The sequence below is a fragment of the Clupea harengus genome, unplaced genomic scaffold (assembly GCF_900700415.2).
Source record: "Clupea harengus unplaced genomic scaffold, Ch_v2.0.2, whole genome shotgun sequence".
Lineage (NCBI taxonomy): Eukaryota > Metazoa > Chordata > Actinopteri > Clupeiformes > Clupeidae > Clupea > Clupea harengus.
In genome coordinates this window covers 40,001-50,000 of record NW_024879716.1, presented here as the reverse complement: position 1 = coordinate 50,000, position 10,000 = coordinate 40,001, and the positions used below count along the sequence as shown (strand labels likewise).

General features: G+C 47.1%; 1 protein-coding gene across 1 annotated transcript in view; it reads left to right on the top strand.

The window, feature by feature from the left end:
• Nucleotides 1–10,000, top strand: part of LOC105901494 (spectrin beta chain, non-erythrocytic 4-like) — a 42,957-nt gene that overhangs the window by 24,249 nt on the left and 8,708 nt on the right. The window contains 11 exon segments of the mRNA XM_042704718.1: nt 246–485; nt 982–1,071; nt 1,364–1,642; nt 2,820–2,950; nt 3,234–3,438; nt 4,696–4,941; nt 5,430–5,564; nt 6,706–6,853; nt 6,856–6,952; nt 8,084–8,222; nt 9,253–9,337. Coding sequence (XP_042560652.1) covers nt 246–485; nt 982–1,071; nt 1,364–1,642; nt 2,820–2,950; nt 3,234–3,438; nt 4,696–4,941; nt 5,430–5,564; nt 6,706–6,853; nt 6,856–6,952; nt 8,084–8,222; nt 9,253–9,337 — 1,795 coding nt within the window.

Below are 10,000 nucleotides of genomic sequence, written 5' to 3'. Positions count from 1 at the left end.
TATATCCCCCGCACACACACTCTCCTGTTCATGACAGGCAGGCAGGGTCAGGGCATCAGTGACATCATCGGCTGTTCTAGTTTTACACACGGCAGGAGTGACCTCAGCACTTGATGAGAGTTCCCGTCTGTATCCACCTTGTGAAAATTGTGGACCAGACATGTATCAAAAAAGCCTTTCTCCAAATCTGTATTTTTGTCTCTTTTTCTTTCTTGTCTTTCGGTCCTGAACGTCTCCCGTGCCAGTCCATGGAGTCTCAGCTCATCCGCGGGGTGGGCATGACTCACCTGGGGGGCAGCATGGCGGACGTGGCGGACGTGGGCGCGGCTGAGCCGCAGGCGGGCCTGCTGAGGGGGGTGGAGGGGGAGGAGCGGCCCACCGAGACGCGCATCTGCCGCCTCATCGAGCCGCTCAAGGAGAGGCGACGCATCCTGCTGGCCTCCAAGGAGATGCACCAAGTCAGCCAAGACCTGGAGGACGAGATTGTGAGTTTTGGGGTGCCTTTCCACAGACCCCCCCATTAGAAATAGGATTGCACTTCATTTCGAATTTATAAGAATACATACATATTTTTTTTCAGGACACATCCAAGGTCACATCACATATTTCACAAAAACAAAAATCCAAACAAAAACAACTTGAAAAGAAATGCCAGTCTCAAGAGTTTTTGGAGCAGTTTATCGATTGATCCCTCACTCCTGGCTTGAAGGCATACCCAGAACAACTGCTACAGATACATAAGTTGGCCTCATATACTCATACTTCACTTACATGACACAGTGAACACCAGCACTCTAGCTCCCTTGCTCGTGTATTTGTGTAGATGATGGTAGAATGAATTCGAAGTTGTGAGGATTGGGCAGTTGCTCATATAAAACTGTTGAAAAAGACGGAAACGGAAAGCTTTCATATTTCTTTTTATCCACACTATTGTCGTCGGTGTGTAGCCGTATGTGAGTTTAGTGTTGTGTGGTCCTGCAGGTGTGGATTCAGGAGAACCTCCCTCTGGCATCCTCCAAGGAATACGGAACCAACCTGCAGAGTGTGCAACAGCTGATGAAGACAAACGAGGTGCCCGTCTCCCGCTAACGCAACACAGATCGGACTCAGATGGGCCTCAAATACTGCATGTGTATCTGTGGAGAAAAAAGGATTTAGGACATTAATGTGTGGAGTCCTATTTTATTTTAAAGAGGCATAATTCATCAGCCAACAGACTTACTTTGCAAACACCCTCCAACAGCACAGCATTTTTAGCCATTAATGAAAAATGACCAGGACAACTCAGTTTAGCATGAAGATACTTAGTCTAAATATTCTTTGACTGACAGAGAGATTCTAAATTCTGATTGGTCTGGAGCAGATGCTGCAGATGGAGCTGCAGAGCCGGAGAGAGCGATTGGAGGAGGTGTTGGACAGGGCGGGAGCAGTGGCGGCGCTGCGCACGCCGGAGACGGACCTGGTGCGAGAAGGGGCGGAGCACGCGCGGCAGCTGTGGGAGGTGCTTATGGTGGAGGCGGAGCGTCGCACCGTCATGCTGGACGCCGTGTTCCACGCCCAGCAGTACTACACGCAGGCGACCAAGGCCGAGTCCTGGCTCAGTGGACAGAAGCTGCAGGTCATCAACGAGGAGAGAGGAACGGTAGGAAACGTTCTCACACTCACACTAGCACACAACATTACACAGATCTTACACAGCAGTCACTATTGTATCAAGACAAGAGTCAACCGTTCAGAGCTAATCACACTGGATTTGGTGTATTGTATTGAAATATGTATAATATATATATATATATATTATATGTGAAGGACAATTGTTATGTACCTTTTTTATGTATGCATGGAGAAGTTTTTGGTGTGTTTATGCACATATTTATAGAATATTTTTAGTAGCACCCATGGGAGAGAGAACATAAGTAATTCATGAAATATAGAGTGTAGAGTACTTTAGGCTCCTTTGAATAAGGTGGAACAATAACCTCTTCATTGTCATTCATATTTACAGGCACATATTTATAACCACAATGTTTTTTTTTAATAGGGCGTTGTATATAACTCCTAACACACTTTATGCAGGTGTTTACAACTTGCACTGTGTAATTATCGAACAGTACTGTCTACACTACACAACACACAGAAACTGTGGTGTTTGTCATCTCAGTAAGATGAAGTCATCGCACTGAGGAGTCTTTTAATCTGTTATTCTGGCACACCACCAACACCAGACACATAGAGAGAACAGAGCCACGGCATCAACAGATGGCCCACAATATTTCTGCGATTACGCCCAGTGCGTTTACAAGCGGGTGTGGATTTATCTGCATGGCAGGATGAGGTGTAGCAAGCGAGAGTGAGACTTCTGAAGGATATACAGTGAGCTCATTGCTGGGCAGGTGACACTGAGGTGTTTTGGTGTATCATACCCTGTCAATAGTGATAAGACAGTCAGTACCCCCAATGATATAATTCGTTTTGTTAGCATTATAGCTATAGCTTATAGATAGCTTTTCATGACCACTCTCTGAATTGTAGGTGCCATAGCAAGATATGTTACATGCTAGTTGTCATAGCACCGCATATTTCAGATCTGTCTTGACAGCCACTGATAATTGAAACATTATGGTCTTTAGTATGTCTTGCCAAACTTCTGTTAGTATTTGGCATTTGGTTAGCATGTGTTTCTTACATGGTTCCATCATGTCTTCTGATAGAAGGAACAGATCAAGCCTCCCCAGGGGGGCACGGTGTCTAGCTCTGGCTCTGGCTCTGGTGGCGGGTGTGGGTGTGGGTGTGATGGGGTGTTTATTTGTGCCTGGCAGGATGAGCCCAGCACCCTGCGGCTCCTGAAGGAGCAGCTCGCTCTGGAGCAGATAGTGGAGAACTACGCCGAGACGGTCAGCTTCCTGTCCCAGCAGTGCCGCAGGATGCTGGAGCTCGGACACCCAGACAGGTAGAGTCTTACCTGAGGACGGAACAGTCCCTTACAGTGGGTGGAAGGATGGGTGGATGGTATATGTAAAAAAAAAATAAAAAAAAATGTTTAATGGTATGTAGATAATTCACACATTTACATAAATGCCAAAGCTAGCAATTTACTCTTAACCTATCTCTCCCTCTCTCTCCTTCCCTTGAATGTCTTTTCCCTCGGTCTCTGTCTCTCTCTCTCTCTCTCTCTCTCTCTCTCTCGCTCTCTCTCACTCTATCTCTCTGTTTCTCCATCCCCCCTCTGACAGCGAGCAGATCACCAAGCAGCAGTCCCACATAGACCGCCTGTACGTGTCGCTGAAGGACCTGGTGGAGCAGCGCAAGACCAAGCTGGAGCAGCAGTACTGGCTGTACCAGCTCAAGCGTGAGGTGGAGGGCCTGGAGAAGTGGATTGCCGATCGGGAGGCCGTGGCCAGCTCCACAGAGATGGGACAGGACCTGGAGCATGTCACGGTCAGCGAGCGCCACTGCCTTCCAGGAAGGCTGCTCATCTTAAGCTGCTCAGCCTTGGGGGAATGCTAGCTTTAGAACTTGAGTCAGGGCTCGGTGCTGTGTTAGTACAGTTTGAGAATGCTAGCTTTAGAACTTGAGTCAGGGCTTGGTGCTGTGTTAGTACAGTTTGAGAATGCTAGCTTTAGAACTTGAGTCAGGACTTGGTGCTGTGTTAGTAGTACAGTTTGAGAATGCTAGCTTTAGAACTTGAGTCAGGACTTGGTGCTGTGTTAGTAGTACAGTTTGAGAATGCTAGCTTTAGAACTTGAGTCAGGACTTGGTGCTGTGTTAGTAGTACAGTTTGAGAATGCTAGCTTTAGAACTTGAGTCAGGACTTGGTGCTGTGTTAGTACAGTTTGAGAATGCTAGCTTTAGAACTTGAGTCAGGACTTGGTGCTGTGTTAGTACAGTTTGAGAATGCTAGCTTTAGAACTTGAGTCAGGACTTGGTGCTGTGTTAGTACAGTTTGAGAATGCTAGCTTTAGAACTTGAGTCAGGACTTGGTGCTGTGTTAGTAGTACAGTTTGAGAATGCTAGCTTTAGAACTTGAGTCAGGACTTGGTGCTGTGTTAGTACAGTTTGAGAATGCTAGCTTTAGAACTTGAGTCAGGACTTGGTGCTGTGTTAGTAGTACAGTTTGAGAATGCTAGCTTTAGAACTTGAGTCAGGACTTGGTGCTGTGTTAGTAGTACAGTTTGAGAATGCTAGCTTTAGAACTTGAGTCAGGACTTGGTGCTGTGTTAGTAGTACAGTTTGAGAATGCTAGCTTTAGAACTTGAGTCAGGACTTGGTGCTGTGTTAGTACAGTTTGAGAATGCTAGCTTTAGAACTTGAGTCAGGACTTGGTGCTGTGTTAGTAGTACAGTTTGAGAATGCTAGCTTTAGAAACTTGAGTCAGGACTTGGTGCTGTGTTAGTACAGTTTGAGAATGCTAGCTTTAGAACTTGAGTCAGGACTTGGTGCTGTGTTAGTAGTACAGTTTGAGAATGCTAGCTTTAGAACTTGAGTCAGGACTTGGTGCTGTGTTAGTACAGTTTGAGAATGCTAGCTTTAGAACTTGAGTCAGGACTTGGTGCTGTGTTAGTAGTACAGTTTGAGTACTTCCCCCCCTTTCTCTCCTCTCCCTTTCCCCCCTCTCTCTCCTCTCCCTTTCCCCCCCCCCTTCTCTCCGTCTTTTTCTCTCCTTCCTGAACACTGTACTCCTCTCCGCCCTTGTAGGCTCTGCAAGACAAGTTCACGGAGTTCAATGCGGAGACGCGCGCGGCCGGCCAGAGGCAGATGGAGTCTGTCAACAAGATGGTGAACGAGATGATCGACTGCGGCCACGCGGACGCCGCCACCATCGCCGAGTGGAAGGACGGCCTGAACGAGTCGTGGGCCGACCTGCAGGAGCTGATGGAGACGCGGACGCAGATGCTGGCCGCCTCCCACCAGCTGCACAAGTTCTTCACCGACTGCCAGGAGGTAAGGGGGCCGTAACAGACACACTCCCCAGCCCAGGACACATAGCAGTATGAATGGCTATCTGTCCATGTGGCTATATATGTGCAAATCTGTGCCTTTATACTGTATGTGTATATGTCTGATTGAGGGTATGTTTGTGTAGTATGTCTAACATGTATGCTTGCATGTCTATCTGATTCATGCATTGTGTGTGTGTGTGTGTGTGTGTGTGTGTGTGTGTGTCTGTGTGTGTGTGTGTGTGCGTGTCTGTGTCTGTGTGTGTGTGTCTGTGTGCGTGTGCGTGCGTGCGTGCGTGCGTGCGTGCGTGCGTGCGTGTGTGTGTGTGTGCTGTCATAGCTGACATCATTAATGTAGGCCAGAGGTCTTGGTATTTCTATCATCAGCTTCCTGTTAGTCATAATGCTTCCTGTTGAAGATGAATATTATAACACATTTATCTTGTCTCAACTAGTCCGTGCCCTCTCAACGGCCCTGTGTGTTGTGTTCAGGTGTTGGTTCAGGTCGAGGGGAAGATGCGTCAGCTCCCTGAAGTGCGCTCGTGTCAGGTGAGCACAGCCAACCCCGGCACGCTGAAGAGGCTGCTGCACTCCTTCGAGCACGCGCTCCAGCTGCTCGTCACTCAGGTGAGAGCACGCGGCGCACGCATTTTACTTCTTTAGTTGGATTTCATAAATAAGTACATATCATGGCTAAATCCAAATTTGGCTTAGAGGAAGTATTAAATGGCAGAGAAAGTCTCAGTCCATATTGAACCTTAAGGGTAAAGGTGACACCGGCGCCTCCAGATTAAGAGGCTACCAATTAGTGCTGATATAGAGCAGGTACTTTGTGAAGTGTTTGGGCCTTTTTTTAGAGAGTCCGCAGATATGTAAATGTAAATGTAAATGTAAATGTAAATGTAAATATGCAGGCCTCGCACCCACATGTTATGCACATGATCTAAGCTACCAAAGATCACGGCAATGACTTTACATGAGTAGCCATAGTTGTTTAAAAAAATGATTCAAGGGTTGGTATTTTAACAGTTTTCACGCATAGTAGGTGTCCGTGTAAGCGTCATAAGAGCAGCCAATTTAAAATTATTGTGATCGCTTTTGTTGTATTCATCAATCATCACAAGGTCTGGTGTATTTGGGATGTGCTTAATGGCAGTTTCCATTGCGTTCCGCTGATCATGGGGAATGGAGAACCAGTACGTTTTTAACTGACTCGTTAGTACGGATTGTTGTGAAGTTGGTGTTATCGCAGAGGGTCTTTCACGGCCAGCGCCACAATTCGGTCATGACGTGCGATGTATAGTCCTTTGTAGGCAGGGCAGCCGTTGAGGATATGCGCAATGGATTCCCTCTGTTGGTTGTGGTGTAGCAGACAGAACGTCTAATGCTTGGACACACACACACACACACACACACACACACACACACACAACAAAGAAACAGGAAGGCAGACTACACTATAAAACCTCAGCCTTGAGGTGAAATACAGTGTTTTGGACTGTAGTAGCATCTATATAGCTACTATATGATACTAACTGCACCCAAGCTAGCAACAGTGAAATAGTTAATGGACTGCATCATTTAAAGATGTTATACTCAAACAACATTTAAGGTGGTATTTCTCAATGACAGTATGATATGGTATTATATGACACTGATTAGACCCATTATAAAGTTCATCCTTTTACAGAAAGGAGGATATTATGATGCAATTCTTTTTTCTTTATTTGACCCTATCGATTTGACCCTTACACCTACGACCCTACAGGTGCGGCAGCTACAGGAGAATGCTGCCCAGTTGAGGGCCATCTATGCTGGGGAAAAAGCAGATGCCATTCTGGCCCGTGAGCAGGAAGTGATGCAAGCCTGGAGGGAGCTGCTGGTGTCCTGCGAGGGCAGCCGTGTGCAGGTCACCACGGTACAGACAAGGTGCAGTTCTTCGCTCTGGTGCGAGAGCTGAGCATGTGGACAGATGGCATTATGGGCCAGATAGGACCATCTCCGGACAGTGCCAGGTATGACCACGCACACACACACACTCTCACACACACACACACACACACACACACACACACAATTCCTGATCAAGATGGAAGTTGAAAATCAAATGAGAGGCCTAAACACAGAACGGCTAAAGTTGTAAATTGAATGCTAATTGAAGTTAGCATATGCTAATGTAGACTTAATAAATGCCTTACCTCCAAGATTTTTGACTGGCATCTTGATGAACTCATCTGATTGGTTGATTGGTGAGTGTAGAAAGAGTATCATTCCACAGTGTCAGACGGTCACAGAAACCACGTTTGTGTTAAGAGCAAAGCGGATCTACAACATGTAGTTTGTATAATTCATTAATTTTAGAAATAAGTCTTTCCTAATATCAAGAAACAGGCCAGGAATCTTGGCTGATTTCTGTCATTTGTATACATTTGTAAGCAAATGTCCTGATACCTTAGAGCGAAAACGGCAGAAGTGTAGCATGATGTCTGGGGAAAATGCCATACAATAAAATGAGGCGTATTCTAGTAGCCTTCGGACACCGCTGCAGAAACCCACTTCTGTTTAAATGTCACACCCCACTCTCTTGAGCACTTCTGCCAGGGATGGAGGGACGGCGGCTCCATTTTGTGACCGTCCCTTTGAGGCAAATTAGTTTATTATAACAAAATGCTGAAGTACAGCAAAATAAATTATTGTTGCATTAGCTTGCTAGCTACAAACTACAACTACCAACTTACAAAAGTCTAACTATGCAGATGTTAATGCTATGAACAGTGGGGAGACAGCACATAACATTGGAATACCATTGCAGGAATTGCAGGAAAATTGCTTTTTTACCCAAAGCAATATAGAGGATAGGAGAGGAGAGATGCACATTTTGAATCGTGTTTACCTGGTGTTGTTCGTCACAGGGTCCTACATTACATAGAACATGAATGCAAAACATTTAACGCTTTTGGAGCGTGTTTACCTGGTGTTATTCGTCACAGGGTCCATAGAACATGAATGCAGTTAAATACAAAATAATACAAAACATTTAACGCTTTTTTGGAGAGTATGCATTACTAAATACGTGGAATAGTGTCAACTGTTGTTCCCCCAGTCTGTGGTTGACTGTGTTTTTTCACTGATGTGTGTCCGGTCAGGGACGTGTCCGGTGTGGAGACCATGATGTCCCAGCATCAGAATCTGAAGGCTAAGATGGAGGCCAAGAGTGAAATCTTCTCCCAGTGTGTGGAGATGGGCAAGATGCTCCTGGCAGCCCGCAACCCTGCCTCTGAAGAGGTGTGGTACACAAACACATGGTGGCATACAAACACAAACACACACACACGCAGACGCACGTGCACGCCAAGACTTATGCATATTCAGCACACACACACAAGCATCGTATGCATCATATACGGGGCACATACACCTTTTATACATACATAAAGACAAAGCTTTTCTCTTTACAGATCTTTGATATCATTTATCTAACTCTCTACCCCCTCCCTCCCTCTCTCTCTCTCTCTCTCTCTCTCTCTCTCTCTCCACCCCTCCCTCCCTCCCTCTCTCTCTCTCTACCCCCTCCCTCCCTCCCTCTCTCTCTCTCTCTACCCCCTCCCTCCCTCCTCTCTCTCTCTACCCCCTCCCTCCCTCCTCTCTCTCTCTACCCCCTCCTCCCTCCTCTCTTCTCTACCCCCTCCTTCCTCTCTCTCTCTCTCTCTCTTTTGTCTCTCTCTCTATACCCCCTCCTCCTCCTCTCTCTCTCTACCCCTCTTCCCTCTCTCTCTCTCTCTCCTCTTTGTCTCTCTCTATAACCCCTCCTCCCTCCTCCCTCTCTCTACCCCCTCTCCCTCCCTCCCTCCCTCACACTCTCTACCCCTCCCTCCCTCCTCGTGTCTCTCATGGTCTACCTCCCTCCCCCTCCCTCTCTCTCCTCTCTATACCCCTTCCTTCCCTCTCTCTCCTCTTCTCTCTTTCGGTCTCTTCTCTCTAACCCCCTCCCTCCCTCCTCTCTCTCTCTCCCCCTCCTTCCCTCTCTCTCTCTACCCCCTCCCTCCTCCCTCTCTCTCTCTCTACCCCTCCCTCCCTCCCTCTCTCTCTCTATACCCCCTCCTCCCTCCTCTCTCTCTCTCTATACCCCTCCTTCCCTCTCTCTCTCTCTCTCTCTTTGTCTCTCTCTCTATACCCCCTCCCTCCCTCCTCTCTCTCTCTACCCCCTCCTTCCTCCCTCTCTCTCTCTACCCCTCCCTCCCTCCCTCTCTCTCTCTCTATACCCCCTCCCTCCTCTCTCTCTCTCTCTCTCTCTCTCTGTCTGTCTGTTTTCCAGGTAAAGGAGAAGCTGGACCATGTGATGGCCAAGCAGAAGGACCTGAATGAGCGCTGGGACCACCACTGGGAGAAACTGCAGCACAGTAAGCATCAGGGCAGGGGTTAGACATACACACACACACACACACACACACACACACACACACACATTCACATTAGGGCAGGGGTTTGACATACACACACACACACACACACACACACACACACACACACACACACACACACACACACACACACACACATACATACACACACCTACACACGCACCTACACACACACACACACACACACACACACACACACACACACACACACACACACACACACATTCACATTAGGGCAGGGGTTTGACATACACATTGTCACATTAGGGCAGGGGTTTGACATACACATTGTCACATTAGGGCAGGGGTTTGACATACACATTGTCACATTAGGGCAGGGGTTTGACATACACACACACACACACACACACACACACACACACACACACACACACATACATACACACACACACACACACACACACACATACACATTGTCACAGGGCAGGGTTTGACATACACATTGTTACATTAGTGCAGGGGTTTGACATACACATTGTCACATTAGGGCAGGGGTTTGACATACACATTGTCACATGGCCACACCTACACACACACACACACACACACACACACACACACAACACACACACACACACACATAACTATTGTTCATGGTAATGGTATTACTAAAGCTAAAGT